General features: G+C 49.5%; 1 protein-coding gene across 1 annotated transcript in view; it reads left to right on the forward strand.

Moving 5' to 3' along the window:
* The window catches only part of LOC147662136 (E3 ubiquitin-protein ligase TRIM39-like), a 183,751-nt gene that overhangs the window by 52,806 nt on the left and 115,221 nt on the right, over window positions 1-15,724 (forward strand). The window contains exon 2 of the mRNA XM_086951084.1: window positions 4,703-4,798. Coding sequence (XP_086807210.1) covers window positions 4,703-4,798 — 96 coding nt within the window. The remainder of the gene's footprint in view (window positions 1-4,702; window positions 4,799-15,724) is intronic.

The raw sequence follows: 15,724 nt of genomic DNA on the forward strand, positions 1-15,724 counted from the left end.
GTAAAGTATCATGTCTATGTCCTTTGCACTGAGATGTCATGTTTGGGAAATAACAGTGGATTCATTGTTATTTGATATATTTCTCTACACAGGAATTTTTTTTATTATTGATTTTTATGATTTCGTGTGGGAGATTGCATTTTATGTTTTTGTGCTGAAGAAGGTGACAAAATATCAAGAAAAACTAACATGAACGCGTCGACGTACAATGTTTTAATGCACAATCTGCTGGACATTTTGATATGGTAGATAAATACCTTTGTGAAAATACCACATTCTGTGTATCCCTTGATAAGGAGCGGACCAGCAGCACTAGAATACATTCATGTGTAGTGTCTTCTGTTGTCTCTCTAGCATCTTTTTCTTAATAGATTATGTGATTGTGTTTATTTTTAATTGTTATTACATTGTTGCGCTGTATTGTGGTGAAGGGGTCAAGAGTTGCATCGTGAGATCTCAATGCTATGGGACCCTTCCCATTTTTAATTTCATTCTTGTTAGAACACTATGATGAAATGTGGATTTTGTACTGCATAATGCTGTATAGGAGTATTTTGTGAACTCCTGTGTAGAATTGTCTGCAAAATTAAAACTCTGGTGCAAACTTGACATTGACTTGGTATCGATTTATGGATGTAGATCTTTCTAGTAAAAGCGAGGACTGTGGAGTGATTGTCTGAAGATAAATAGGGGGTTTTCCTATTTCCTTCTTCAAGGGGATATTTGATTTTTCTGTTAATACAGTGTTCTGTCCCCTTGTTTTGTGGGGCCTCTCTCTTGTCTAGTTGACCTGTTTAAAGTGGTTCCATGTATAAATGTTGCTAAGCGATTTTGGCGTAAAGTGCTGAACAATGTCTATATCAGTTAGCAATAAGTGCCAATGATTAAGCTAATTTACCAGGGATTTTGACCCTAGGATCAAACAGGCATAAAGAAGTGACACCATTGTCTGTCTCCTTGTCTATGATACTTGGGACTGGTACCTAAAATCTGGATATGTGTGGCCGGTACTTACATTCCTGATATGTATGACTGGTACTTACAATCTGTATAATATGTGCCTATACATACAATATCGTTTTGTTATGTGGATTTGTAGAGTGCTGCTCATCCCCCATGAGGGTATCCAGGCACTGAGTAGGGCAGACTTAAGGGTGGAGGAGGAGATCATGCCAGTATCGTCTGGAAGAGCCACGTCTTGAGGTTCCTTCTGAAGTCCATGAGTGAGGGGAGGTTCTGAGGTGTTGCAGGAGGTTGTTCCATGTCGGGAGGTTCCTTCTGAAGTCCATGAGTGAGAGGGAGGTTCTGAGGTGTTGCAGGAGGTCGTTCAATGTCGTGAGGTTCCTTCTGAAGTCCATGAGTGAGAGGGAGGTTCTGAGGTGTTGCAGGAGGTCATTCCATGTCGTGAGGTTCCTTCTGAAGTCCATGAGTGAGCGGGAGGTTCTGAGGTGTTGCAGGAGGTCGTTCCGGGGAGGTTCTGAGGTGTTGCAGGAGGTCGTTCCATGTCGGGAGGTTCCTTCTGAAGTCCATGAGTGAGAGGGAGGTTCTAAGGTGTTGCAGGAGGTCATTCCATGTCGTGAGGTTCCTTCTGAAGTCCATGAGTGAGCGGGAGGTTCTGAGGTGTTGCAGGAGGTCGTTCCATGTCGTGAGGTTCCTTCTGAAGTCAATGAGTCAAATGCGTTCTCCGTCAACTGAATCAGCACATGGACAATACCAACCTGCTAGACCAACACCAATCAGGCTTCAGAAAAGGCTGTAGCACTGAAACCGCGATCCTTAACATTGTCGATGACATCCTCAAATCCCTTGACATGGACTAATGTTGCCACCTCATTCTCCTAGACCTCTCGGCAGTCTTTGACACGGTGGATCACAATCTTCTCATCAAGGCTCTCAAAGACCGGGTAGGTGCAGACGAGGTGGTCCTTCAATGGTTCTCCTCCTTCTTTCACTGTCGCTCCCAAAGGATAAAAATCAAATCCTTTGCGTCCGACCTACTCCCCGTCAACAGAGGTGTCCTCCAAGGTTCAGTACTCTCCCCTCAGCTGTTGAACATAAACATGGAACCCCTCACAACCATTCTAAAAAAAGCCAACATACGCTTCCACCTATATGCAGACGACACTCAGATCTACCTGGAAACCTCCTCCATTAACGAAATTCTAAGACTCAACAACACTATCAGAGAAGTTGAACAATGGCTTGCAACAAATCACCTTAAACTCAATCAAGAAAAATCGAAATCCTCCTCATCTCCAACAAAGATGAAAACCCGCAAATCGTAGAGTGGCTGAAAGCTATTGATGCCCTCAACTGCAATCTCCCCCTGGCTAACTCAATAAAATCACTAGGAATCACCCTCGACCAGAAACTAACCATGATCAACCACATTAAGACCTCTGCCAAGAGTGCCTTCCTTAATCTGAAGCTCCTCAACAAAATTAAACCTTTCATCCCACCCATGGACCTCAAAAGAGCCACCCAGTCACTGGTGTTATCTAGACTGGACTATGGGAACGCAGTTCTCTACGGTACAGCTCTCTCCCCTTAGCCCCACTCAAAACAACTCTCAATGCTGCTGCCAGAATGGTCACTGGAGTCAAAAAATACGACCACCTATCTCCCGCACTCAGAGAACTAAAATGGCTCCCAGTGGAAATGCGTGCCAGCTTTAGAACTGCCTGCCTTACTCACAAAGCCTTGCAAACAGGGAAACCGGAATACCTGGCCTCCAAGCTCAAAAAAGCCGGCCAGTCAAGAAACCTGAGAAGGTCCAACACCCTCTTACTAATCCCTCTGAAAACACGCAAGCAAAAAACTACGGCCCGTTCATTCGCAGGAAACTCACCCAAAATATGGAACTCCATCCCGGTTTATATCAGGACTACTCCCTCCTTCATAAAATTCAAAAGACTCTTAAAAGACTTATACCTCAACAGTGCCTTCCCAAACTGAATTCTGAAATGCACAAGCCGGCACCCTCTTGCCACCAGGCAATTGCTCCAACACTCCCCACCTCATCCCTGCCGCCTAACCCCCTACTCTCCTCTACTCCCGGAGGAAGACTGAGCTCAGGACTTTATCCACGCATCAAGACTACCTCGGAACCACTCTACCTCAATGTGCTCCTTGGACCCACAGCACACTGAAACTCTCGAACACTTATGCTTTCTTTTGCCTCTTTTATATGTTTTTTCTCCCCTATATACTGTAAAGCGCTCTGATACCTTCGGGTCTGGCTAGCGCTATATAAAACCTCTTAAATAAAAATAAATAAATGAGGGAGGGGGATGTTCTGAGGTGTTGCAGGAGGCCGTTCCATGTCTTGGCTGTGAGGTACAAGAAGGATTGTCCTCTGCTTCTGGCCTTCTTGATGAGAGGGAGATGTGCTCTTGCCAGGGACGCAGATCGAAGGTGTCTGGCGGGTTGGTAGAAGTTGAGACGGTGGTTGAGTTATGCTGGACTGATGCGGTTGTGCGCTTTATTTGCTTGGGTGAGTAGCTTGAACTTACATCTTTCCTGGACTGGGAGCCAGTGGAGAATGTTGAGGTGCAGAGACATGTTCGGAATGAGTCTGGTGGATGATTTCTGGGTGATTTGGAGTTTGGCATAGAACATGGGCTGGGATTCCAAAGTAGAGTGTGTTTCCGTAGTCAAGTCTGCTTGTAAAAGGTAGCTTGGCGACTGTTCGTCTGGTGTTAAGTGGCATCCACTTGAAAATCTTGCTTACCATTCACAGAATGAAGTAATATGATGAGGCAGCGGCATCGATCTGTATGGTCATGGAGAGGTTGGTGTCCAGTATGACCCAGAGGTTCTTGCCATGGTTCATAAGAGTGGGTGGGGGCCAAGTTCCAAAGGCCACCAAGAGGCATCCCAGGGGAAGTGGTTGTTCCTGATGATAAGGACCAATGTTTTGTCTGAGTTGAGCCGGAGGTAGTTGTTTTTCATCCAAGCAGCAATGTTGCGTCTGCAGTTTGCAAATTTAGCTTTGGCGATACTGGTAGAGTCGGTATGGAAGAGAATGAGCTGTATGTCATCAGCGTAGGATACTATGTTGATGCCATGAGCTCTGTGCTGTCCCCGAGGAGTGTCAAGTGGATGTTGTAGAGTGTTGGGCTGAGCAACGAGCCTTGCGGGTCGTGGGGCCAGGGTTTCTGGCTCTGGGAGCGGTCCAGGCTCAGATGGGTGCAGACGGGCTTGCCTTTGCCGTGCCGGCTGTGCATGTCCACTATGTGATCGTCTGCAGCCTGCATTAAGTCTGGCTTTGAGAAGGCGGAACTTCTGCCAGTGGGAAGAACAGTGAGTGGGAAAAACCCGGGTTAGAATACCCGGTCCAGAAGAAACGGGCGCGAACACCTGGGCAATGGCGGTGCCACTTGGTCAAAAGTCGGCAACTGGATCAGGCTGGAACAAGTTGGAACTGGAGTCCACAGGCAAGTGGCTGGCGAGGCTTGAGTGGTACTTAAAGTCTGGGGGCCTGATTCACAAAGGTAAACTTAGACCAAAGATCAAGTTTAGACCTAAAGTCTAACTTTACCGGTAGTAAAGTTAGAATTTAGGTCTAAACTTAGACTTCAGGTTTTGGTCGAAGTTTACCTTCGTGAATCGGGCCCACGGTTTGTCCTTTTAGTGATTCCTTTCTGTAAGCGACCCGCACTCTATGTATCTTTACATATTTCTTGCACTCTCATCTCTGCAGGTAAAACTTCAGGAGTGGCTGCGTCCTCTGAAGAACGAGAAGGAATATTTTCTGGAGTCTAAAGTCAAGGAAGAGGAAGAATATAAAACCCTGAGGGTGAGTGGCAGCAGTGAATCCTGTGTGTCTGTTCATGTCTGTGCCCTTGTCTATGTGTGGACCTGTTAAAACCAATGAGTCACCCAAAGGAATGGGTTATCATCCCCACCAGGTAAATTCACTGACCGAAGTCACTGCCATGGATATTGGGGCTCAAATTTGTGCAGGGTTTGTCCTAAAATAAACAAAGTGTAGTGGGCTTAAAGACCTTTTTGCAATTTAACTTTTCTCAGTTCCTAAAGGCTATTTGTTGGCCAACTGAAGGTCAGACAAAAATGTATATGTATTAAGTTTCAACATAATAGTAGGTGAGCGCTTAAATTGATCATAGCCACCTCGTACCTTATCATTTCTAAAATAAACAAAAACACTAAGGGTCAGAGTTACAAGCCCCTTGCGCCACTTTTGCATCACTTTTCCCATGTTAAAAGTGATGCAAATGTGGCGCAATGGGCTTGTAAATCTGCCCCTAATTACTCTGCTGACCTTAAGGTATTACTTACATGGTGAGCATTCGTGTGTGTATGGACAATTGTGCCATTATCTGGCTGTGAGTATGTACTAGTTTGAGTGAGCGTGTTCAAGCTTATGTGTGCGTGTCTTAGGATGTGTTCCTATATGGATGGCTCTGGAGTTATCTTTGGGAGTGCATTCTTGTCTGTGCATCTCTGTTTTTGTGGACATAGGTAAGTTGTGTGTGTGTGTGTGTGTGTGTGTGTGTGTGTGTGTGTGTGTGTGTGTGTGTGTGCATTTATGGATGTTGAGCCATGCAAATTCATGTGCACATTTGTGTGTATGTGCGTTAGGGGGTTGTGTATGCTTTGATCTGGATTTACCTTCTGTGAGTTTGTACTTGCATATGTGAATGCCTGTTGATAGGTTTGCATATTGCAAGGCCTTATGTATGCATGGACCGGAGAAGTCCATCTGTGAGTATGTGCATGTATCTATGCAGCTGTGAGTGCATACATTAATGTGTGCATCTGTGTGAATGTGTGCCACTGTGAGGTTATGTATTCATGGAGCAGAGATATCCATCTGTGAGTATGTATATGCATCTATGCATCTGTGTGCAAGTATAATCATGCACTTGTGCATATATATGAGTTTGTGCCTCTGTAGGTTTGTGTGCGCATGTGTCAGAACACCGTTCAGAGGGCCATGGGGATGCAGGAGCTACTGGGATCATCCGAGGTGTCTGAGGTCTTTTACTCCTGATGTCCCAGGGCCCGCCCTTCTATGGCTCCTGTTCAATTGGGTCAAGCACCCCCTTCTGCACCTGACTCCCATATGTGTAGTGTAGCTCAAGCAGTCAAGGCTCCTTTGAGGGAAGCTCATATACAGATCAGTGAACACGACCTATAACTCAACGTGCGAGCTGTGCAACAATAAATCAATGTCCAGTCAAATACTTGTTTTTATATCAAAACAAGTATTTCAATTCTAACTCTACCCAAACAAAGCTAAACATTGTTCAGAAGCAATATCACAGACCCCTTGAGGTCGAAGCTCTTGTAGTAGTCATGCAACTCCCTGTCCGCCTTCCTGTAGTGCAACGAGTTCAGAGTTATTCCCCATTCACTGATGGCCGCATCCAGGGGATGTAAACTAGGAAGCTGCACTCAAGAGTTCTTACGTTGAACTCTGTTAATAAGTTCACTCACTAGAGCCTAAGGGTGTGCAGCATCAATAGCAGTATGTCCCCTGGGGTTCAAAGGGCCCAGTTCTTGGCTTAACCATTCTGGCAGCAGGGAACCCATGCAGCGCGGTCCTCGTCTGGATCGGCTACATCGGGCTCAGCACAATCATAAAAAGGCAGCACCTGGCAAGACCCAGCACTCTCCCTCGAGCCACGCTAGCTGAGGATTTAAACGGTCAGGGTTGCTCCTGCTCCAGCAGTCATGCACTAAGTCACTTTTTTAGGTCGAGCGTAGCGATGGACCTCTTGTATACTTTAGTATACCTATTTACTGACTTGAATATGGGGACACGAGTCGGAGGCGCGCATTTTCCGTCTCGGATTTGGCCTCGTGGGCGCGCTTTTGCTGCTGGCTGTTTGCTGTGAATGTGTGCGAGCGCGACTCTGCCATGCGCCTTGAAAACCGAAACCTAAGAGCCGCGCGACGTGAGCTGTCTAAGGTAGAAGCTCACGCGCGCGGCTCTTAGGTTTCGTTTTGACTTGTTGGAGCCTTGCAGGCCCCCGCTGCTTCCGCCTCTCGGGGGGCCTCGGCTCCGGCCGCCAGCTGTGGTCCTCTCCGTCCGGTGCTCATGAGTGCAATGCTGCGGCTGCCTGGTTACCAGCCTTTTACACCAAGGACACGTCACAATAGAGACGTTCACTGTTCACCGTGTCATCATCATACATCAATGGTTTATGGGCGACGACAGGTGTTTCTGTGTAAGGGGGGGGGAGCAAGCGAGACACGGTTTTAATTCACTTTCTCGTAGGGAAAATAAAAACTATTTAGTCACAAAAATAAACCTGGATGAACCTCAAAGACGATCCCATCCAACCCGACATTCTTCCCCATCAGTGGCCTCTGCTGCGGCGGAGGCCTCCCCTCCGCACTTAGCGCGGACCTCGTGACATCACAATGAAGGGTCCGGCCTGGCCTTCACAGGGGTTCCATTCACAGGATGCGGCTGCTGGTTCTCGCGCGGAACTCGTGACATCACAGTGGAGGGCCTTGCACGTGACGTCATAGGGTTCCACTCACAGGATTCTGCTGCTGCTGGGAAGGCGCGGACCTAATTGTCACAACTTGCTTGCACACACACATCCACACTAACACGTGCGCAGACTCTTTCAGGGGGGTGTCATTCCGGGGTTAACTCGAAAACTCATTTTGGTATATCCACCTTTTGAGCTGCGGATCGTCTTTAGAGAGGGCAAGAGAGGGGGAGGGGCCATAACCTCAAAGGACCGCTCTGACTTCGTTGCCAGGCATCTAGATCACTTTCAGGGAGTTGCGATCCTAGGTTTCTCCTTGAGGGAACGGAAGGGAAGCTCTCTTTCCGGATTACTGCGCTCCTGTCCTCCGGGCTCTCTTTTGTGCAAACCTTCTCTGTTTCTATCTCAAATGTGGTCCTCTCTCTCTCACTCTCCCAACTTTTCCTTTGTGACTCATTTCTTTGTTAAATACTACATTTGTAAGTTTCTCTTTCCTTAGGATCCAGGTTCGTTCTCCACTTTCTTTCCTGTCTGCATCACTGCTGTATTTCGAAGCCTCAGATGTTCTGTAAACTAGGGTTCAGAGAGGGTCTCTGTGACTGTTGCATGCTCCGATGTCTCGTCCAAGATAATAAGCGCTATCGCTATTCGCGCAAGAACTTATTGTCCACAACTTCTTGGTAAGCAAGAAAGGCCACTTTATTAAGACAGGTGTAGGCAAAACATCTCTCAACATATTTTGATTATTTATTTATTAATACTCAAATCCTTCAGCTCACTGAGCAACCCTGATAAGAAGTCAACCCCCCACCAAATAAAACCTAACAAACCCAGGCAACTGAATCCTGTACTATCCCCTCCTGTCCTTTACCTGCCCTTTGGGGATGGACCAACCAGCTCCAGGCTGCCCACCCCCCACTAAAAACCGCCTAAAAAAGAAAAGAGTACAACCTGTCTTAGCATGGCAAACCTAACAACAAAATTATCTAAAGCACAATCGCAAGAAAAAAGGCCTAAAAGACAAAAGAGGGGAGGGTGGGTGGCGCAAAACAAACTCCGCTGTCCGCCCGCCTCCCGCCGAAAAGCCCTCTCTAAACCCTGCCCTGGCCCTATATATAGACTCTCTCCCTAATTAACCTCACCTGTGGCCAATCCGTCTGCGCAAACCTTCCCAGGGAGAGACCGCTCGCGCACGGCTCTCCCTGGGTCCCCCCATCCTCGAAATTACAATACAATTAGAGAGGCTTTATTTAGTGGACCGAAAGGAGAGCGACAGGCGTGTTTGAGGCTGTTCACCTTTTCAGGAGAAAGCAAGGCTCAGTTTAGGGTAAAAAACACTCAGTGCAACCTGAACCTCCCAGGGGCCCGGGACACACAGGAGAAGACGCGCAGACATGCCCACTATACACAAACAGCGAACTAGGAAGTCCCAGCGCATACAGAAAGAGACACATAGAAACTAATCTTATTTTTACCTTCCTGCATTTCTGGGATCATGACTGCAGCAGCTCAGCTCACCAACTTTAAAGATGAGGCCATTTGCTCCATCTGTTTGGATTATTTTGTTGATCCTGTGACTATTGACTGTGGACACAACTGCTGCCGCGCCTGCATCACTTAGAGCTGGGAGGGAAGGAATCGTGGAAACTTCCCCTGTCCCCAGTCCAGAGATATATCTCCTGAGAGAAGCCTCCGACCTAACAGGCAACTGGGAAACATGGTGGAAATGTTAAAACAGCTTCACCTGCCCCCAGTGGAACCCCCGCAGAGGAATCTGTGCGAGAAACACGGGGAGAAACTGAGGCTGTTCTGTGACGAGGATCAGACACTCCTCTGTGCTGTGTGAGAGATCCGTGGAACACAGGTTTCACTCAGTGACTCCCATAGAAGAAGCGGCTCAAGTCAAGTCAAGTCAAGTCATAAAATTTGTATAGCGCACTACATACCCAGAGGGTTTCAAGGCGCTTAGGAAGGGGGGAAGGATTATTTGTCAAATATCCACGTTTTAAGCTGCTTTATGAACGCTAGGTGGTTCTGGGTGAGGCGAAGGTAAGCGGGGAGTGAGTTCCATGTTTTAGCAGCCAGGTATGAAAAGGATCTGCCTCCCATGGTGGTCTTGTTGATGCGAGGTACAGTGGCGAAGGCTTGGCTGGAAGAACGTAGTTGGCGGGAGGGGGTGTAGAAGGACAGTCGAGAGTTGAGGCAATCTGGTCCTATGTCGTATAGTGATTTGTGTGCGTGGGTAAGCAGTCGGAAAGTGATCCTCTTATTGACGGGTAGCCAGTGGAGGTCTTTAAGGTGACCGGAGATGTGTTCGTTGCGTGGGATGTCTAATATGAGCCTGGCTGAGGCGTTTTGGATTCGTTGGAGTTTCTTCTGGAGTTTAGCGGTGGTACCTGCGTAGAGGGTGTTTCCGTAGTCCATTCGGCTCGTGACCAGAGCGTGGGTGACTGTTTTCCTTGTTTCGGAGGGGATCCAGCGAAATGTTTTTCTGAGCATGCGAAGAATGTTGAAGCAGGAAGAGGATACGGCGTTGACTTGTCTGTTCATTGAGAGTGAAGAATCCAGGATGACGCCAAGGTTCCGTGCGTGGTCTGTCGGGATGGGTGCATTTCCAAGGGCTTCCGGCCACCAAGAGTCGTCCCAAGCAGAGGGGGAAGTGCCTAAGATGAGGACTTCTGTTTTATCTGAGTTCAGTTTCAGGCGGCTTTGTTTCATCCATTCGGCGACTTCTTTCATTCCTTCGTGTAGGTTAGTTTTGGCGGTGCTGGGGTCCTTGGTGAGAGAAAGGATCAGTTGAGTGTCGTCCGCGTAGGAGATGATGTTGAGGTTGTGTTGGCGGGCGATGTCCGCGAGGGGGCTCATGTATACGTTGAAGAGGGTGGGGCTGAGTGATGATCCTTGAGGCACGCCGCAGATGACTTCAGAGGCCTCGGACTTGAATGGAGGAAGGCGGACTCTCTGGGTTCTTCCGGTGAGGAACGAGGTGATCCATTCAAGTGCTTTTCCTTGGATTCCGATGTTATTGAGGCGTTGTAGAAGGGTGCTGTGGCAGACTGTGTCTAAGGCTGCAGAGAGGTCGAGGAGGATGAGGGCGACTGTGTCTCCATTGTCCAGTAGAGTTCGAATGTCGTCTGTTGCTGCGATGAGGGCGGTCTCAGTGCTGTGTTTTGCTCGGAAGCCAGATTGTGAGGGGTCGAGTGATTTGTTGGCTTCGAGGAAGGCGGCGAGCTGGTTGTTGACGGCTTTCTCGATGACTTTGGCCGGGAATGGAAGCAGCGAGATGGGGCGGTAATTTTTGAGTTCGGTGGGGTCCGCTGTTGGTTTTTTCAGAAGGGCGGTGAGTTCAGCGTGTTTCCAGTCTTCTGGGAAGGTCGCGGATATCAAGGAGCAGTTGATGACGTCTCGGAGGTGCGGTGCTATGACGGAGTCTGCTTTGTTGAAGATGTGGTGAGGGCATGGGTCTGTGGGGGATCCAGAGTGGATGGAATTCATCAGGCGGATGGTTTCCTCAGTGGAGATTGGGTTCCAGGCGTTAAGGGTGTTTACGGGGGGAAGATGGTCAACAGATGGTGGGGTGGGTTGGTTTCCGGGTTGGTTGTCAAAGCTGTTGTGGATGTCTGCAATCTTGTTGTGGAAAAAGGAGGCTAGGGAGTCGCAGAGGGTTTGAGAGGGGGTGATGTCGTTGGAGTTGGCCGAGGGGTTGGAAAATTCCTTGACGATTTTTGAAAAGTTCCTTGCTGTTGTGGGCGTTGTTGTCAAGTCGATCCTTGAATGCTGTTTTCTTGGCTTTTCGGATCAGTTGGTGGTGAGTGCGGGTGGCGCTTTTGAAGGCGTCCTTGGTGCTGGTGGATGGGTCTTTTTTCCAGGCTTTTTCAAGGGAGCGGCAGAGTTTCTTGGATTTCTTAAGATCATCGTTGAACCATGAGGCCTTCTTGCTGCCAGGTTTGCTTTGACGTTTTTTCAGTGGTGCTAAGGTGTCAGCGGTGTTGGATAGCCATAGGGTGAGGTTGGCTGCGGCTTCGTTGGCGTTAGAAGAGAGGGCTGGAGAGTTTCGAAGGAGCGATGCCGAGATTTGGTCCGTGGTGATTTTCTTCCAGTTTCTTTGCAGGGTAGGTTGGGAGTGGTTGATGGGTTTCGGCTTGTTGTAGGTGAAGTGAACGCAGCTGTGGTCGGTCCATAGGAGGTCCGTAGTGTGGCTGAAGGAGACATGATTGCTGGAAGTGAAGATGGGGTCGAGTGTGTGACCTGCAATGTGGGTGGGGGAAGTGACCAGTTGTTTAAGTCCAAGGTTGGCGAGGTTGTCCACGAGGGTGGCGGTGTTGTGGTCGTTTATCTTTTCAAGGTGAAAGTTGAGGTCTCCCAGAAGAATATAGTCTTTGGAGGGGAGCGCGTGTGGAGAGATGAAGTCCGTGATGTCTTCACTGAATTTTGCGCGGGGTCCTGGTGGTCTGTAGAGGAGCGTGCCTCTGAGAGTGGTTTTGGGGTCGATGTGGATCTGGAAGTGAAGGTGTTCGGAGTTGGCGAGGTTGGTGTCAGAGCTGGTAGATATGCGGATAGATTTCTTATGGACGATAGCGATTCCCCTCCTGTGTGGCCGGTGCGGTCTTTGCGAGTGATCTTATAGTCTTCAGGGATGGCAATGGTGATGTCTGGAGCGGAGGAAGCGTTCATCCATGTTTCCGTTAGGAAGGCGACGTCTGGAGAGAAGGTGTCTAGAAGGTTCCATAGGTCAATAGCGTGTCTGTGCACCGAGCGGGTGTTGAGAAGGATGCATTGTAGGTGGTTGGGGTCGGGAATCTGTGGTGTAGTCGTATCGGAGATGTTGTCGGTGCCGCTGAATTTGCAGGAGTAGCAGGAGAAAGGTCCATGGGTGTGTCCAGGAGCGGCTTGGACGCAGTTGGGGGCGCGACCGGGGTTAAGGGCTAGGAGGGAGGCAGCATCATAGGTAACGCGGGGGGGCAGGGCAGCGCGAGGGGCAGGGGGTCTGGCGCTGGGCGCGGTCCAGGCGCGGACGGGCGTAGACGGGCTTACCTTTGGCGCACCTTCGGCGCGGATTGGGCGCGGTCGCTGCGCGTGAACGCTGCGCGCGGGAACTCCTCTCATATATGGATGGTGGAGGGGGAGGGGCGAGGGCGCTTCAGCTGGGAGGCGGGGCGGGCTAAGGAGGACGACAACAACAACAAAATGGAGGTGGAGGGGTCAGGGCGGCAGGAGAGCTTGGGGGGGAAACGCAAATACTGCAACAGGGTCGCGCTGATCAACAAAATGCAAATTAGCAAAAGCGGCGAGATGTAAATAAATTAAACAGCAGAGTCACGCTGGCAGTATCACACTGCGAATGGGCAGATCGGCAAATTCAGCAAACAAAATGGGCAAAGCAGCAAACAAAATGGGCAGAGCGGCAGTTCCAGCACGCAGCGGCAGTAAGAGCGCACAGCAGGCTGTAGTAATTAATTGCAGTCTAGAATGGAGCAAAAGCGCTGCACAGACGATACCTCAGCAGCAGGGGAGCGACCACTCAGCTCGGAAGCGTAGAGCGAGTCACGGCGCTTCTAGGTGTGTGAGCGCTGTTTGTTGCCTGTGGGAGGGCGCTTCAGCTGGGAGGCGGGGCGGGCTAAGGAGGACGACAACAACAACAAAATGGAGGTGGAGGGGTCAGGGCGGCAGGAGAGCTTGGGGGGGAAACGCAAATACTGCAACAGGGTCGCGCTGATCAACAAAATGCAAATTAGCAAAAGCGGCGAGATGTAAATAAATTAAACAGCAGAGTCACGCTGGCAGTATCACACTGCGAATGGGCAGATCGGCAAATTCAGCAAACAAAATGGGCAAAGCAGCAAACAAAATGGGCAGAGCGGCAGTTCCAGCACGCAGCGGCAGTAAGAGCGCACAGCAGGCTGTAGTAATTAATTGCAGTCTAGAATAGAGCAAAAGCGCTGCACAGACGATACCTCAGCAGCAGGGAAGCGACCACTCAGCTCGGAAGCGTAGAGCGAGTCACTCAAGAGTACACGGTATGTGTGCAGGTGTTATGGGATCAGAACTGAAGGCTGCAGAGGAGTACACGGTATGTGTGCAGGTGTTATGGGATCAGAACCGAAGGCTGCAGAGGAGTACACGGTATGTGTGCAGGTGTTATGGGATCAGAACTGAAGGCTGCAGAGGAGTACACGGTATGTGTGCTGGTGTTATGGGATCAGAACCGAAGGCTGCAGAGGAGTACACGGTATGTGTGCTGGTGTTATGGGATCAGAACCGACGGCTGCAGAGGAGTACACGGTATGTGTGCACGTGTTATGGGATCAGAACCGAAGGCTGCAGAGGAGTACACGGTATGTGTGCAGGTGTTATGGGATCAGAACCGAAGGCTGCAGAGGAGTACACGGTATGTGTGCAGGTGTTATGGGATCAGAACTGAAGGCTGCAGAGGAGTACACGGTATGTGTGCTGGTGTTATGGGATCAGAACCGAAGGCTGCAGAGGAGTACACGGTATGTGTGCAGGTGTTATGGGATCAGATCCGAAGGCTGCAGAGGAGTACACGGTATGTGTGCTGGTGTTATGGGATCAGAACTGAAGGCTGCAGAGGAGTACACGGTATGTGTGCTGGTGTTATGGGATCAGAACCGAAGGCTGCAGAGGAGTACACGGTATGTGTGCAGGTGTTATGGGATCAGAACTGAAGGCTGCAGAGGAGAACACGGTATGTGTGCTGGTGTTATGGGATCAGAACCGAAGGCTGCAGAGGAGTACACGGTATGTGTGCTGGTGTTATGGGATCAGAACCGAAGGCTGCAGAGGAGTACACGGTATGTGTGCAGGTGTTATGGGATCAGAACCGAAGGCTGCAGAGGAGTACACGGTATATGTGCTGGTGTTATGGGATCAGAACCAAAGGCTGCAGAGGAGTACACGGTATGTGTGCAGGTGTTATGGGATCAGAACTGAAGGCTGCAGAGGAGTACACGGTATGTGTGCTGGTGTTATGGGATCAGAACTGAAGTTACTTCTTGAGGATTATAGGGAAGGCTGCAGAGGAGTACACGGTATGTGTGCTGGTGTTATGGGATCAGAACCGAAGGCTGCAGAGGAGTACACGGTATGTGTGCTGGTGTTATTGGATCAGAACCGAAGGCTGCAGAGGAGTACACGGTATGTGTGCAGGTGTTATGGGATCAGAACCGAAGGCTGCAGAGGAGTACACGGTATGTGTGCTGGTGTTATGGGATCAGAACTGAAGTTACTTCTTGAGGATTATAGGGAAGGCTGCAGAGGAGTACACGGTATGTGTGCTGGTGTTATGGGATCAGAACCGAAGGCTGCAGAGGAGTACACGGTATGTGTGCAGGTGTTATGGGATCAGAACCGAAGGCTGCAGAGGAGTACACGGTATGTGTGCAGGTGTTATGGGATCAGAACTGAAGGCTGCAGAGGAGTACACTGTATGTGTGCTGGTGTTATGGGATCAGAACCGAAGGCTGCAGAGGAGTACACGGTATGTGTGCTGATGTTATGGGATCAGAACCGAAGGCTGCAGAGGAGTACACGGTATGTGTGCTGGTGTTATGGGATCAGAACCGAAGGCTGCAGAGGAGTACACGGTATGTGTGCAGGTGTTATGGGATCAGAACCGAAGGCTGCAGAGGAGTACACGGTATGTGTGCAGGTGTTATGGGATCAGATCTGAAGGCTGCAGAGGAGTACACGGTATGTGTGCTGGTGTTATGGGATCAGAACCGAAGGCTGCAGAGGAGTACACGGTATGTGTGCAGGTGTTATGGGATCAGAACCGAAGGCTGCAGAGGAGTACACGGTATGTGTGCAGGTGTTATGGGATCAGAACCGAAGGCTGCAGAGGAGTACACGGTATGTGTGCTGGTGTTATGGGATCAGAACCGAAGGCTGCAGAGGAGTACACGGTATGTGTGCTGATGTTATGGGATCAGAACCGAAGGCTGCAGAGGAGTACACGGTATGTGTGCAGGTGTTATGGGATCAGAACTGAAGTTACTTCTTGAGGATTATAGGGAAGGCTGCAGAGGAGTACACGGTATGTGTGCTGGTGTTATGGGATCAGAACCGAAGGCTGCAGAGGAGTACACGGTATGTGTGCAGGTGTTATGGGATCAGAACCGAAGGCTGTAGAGGAGTACACGGTATGTGTGCAGGTGTTATGGGATCAGATCCGAAGGCTGCAGAGGAGTACACGGTATGTGTGCAGGTGTTATGGGATCAGATCTGAAGGCTGCAGA

The sequence above is a fragment of the Lissotriton vulgaris genome, unplaced genomic scaffold, assembly GCF_964263255.1.
Source record: "Lissotriton vulgaris unplaced genomic scaffold, aLisVul1.2 SCAFFOLD_977, whole genome shotgun sequence".
Lineage (NCBI taxonomy): Eukaryota > Metazoa > Chordata > Amphibia > Caudata > Salamandridae > Lissotriton > Lissotriton vulgaris.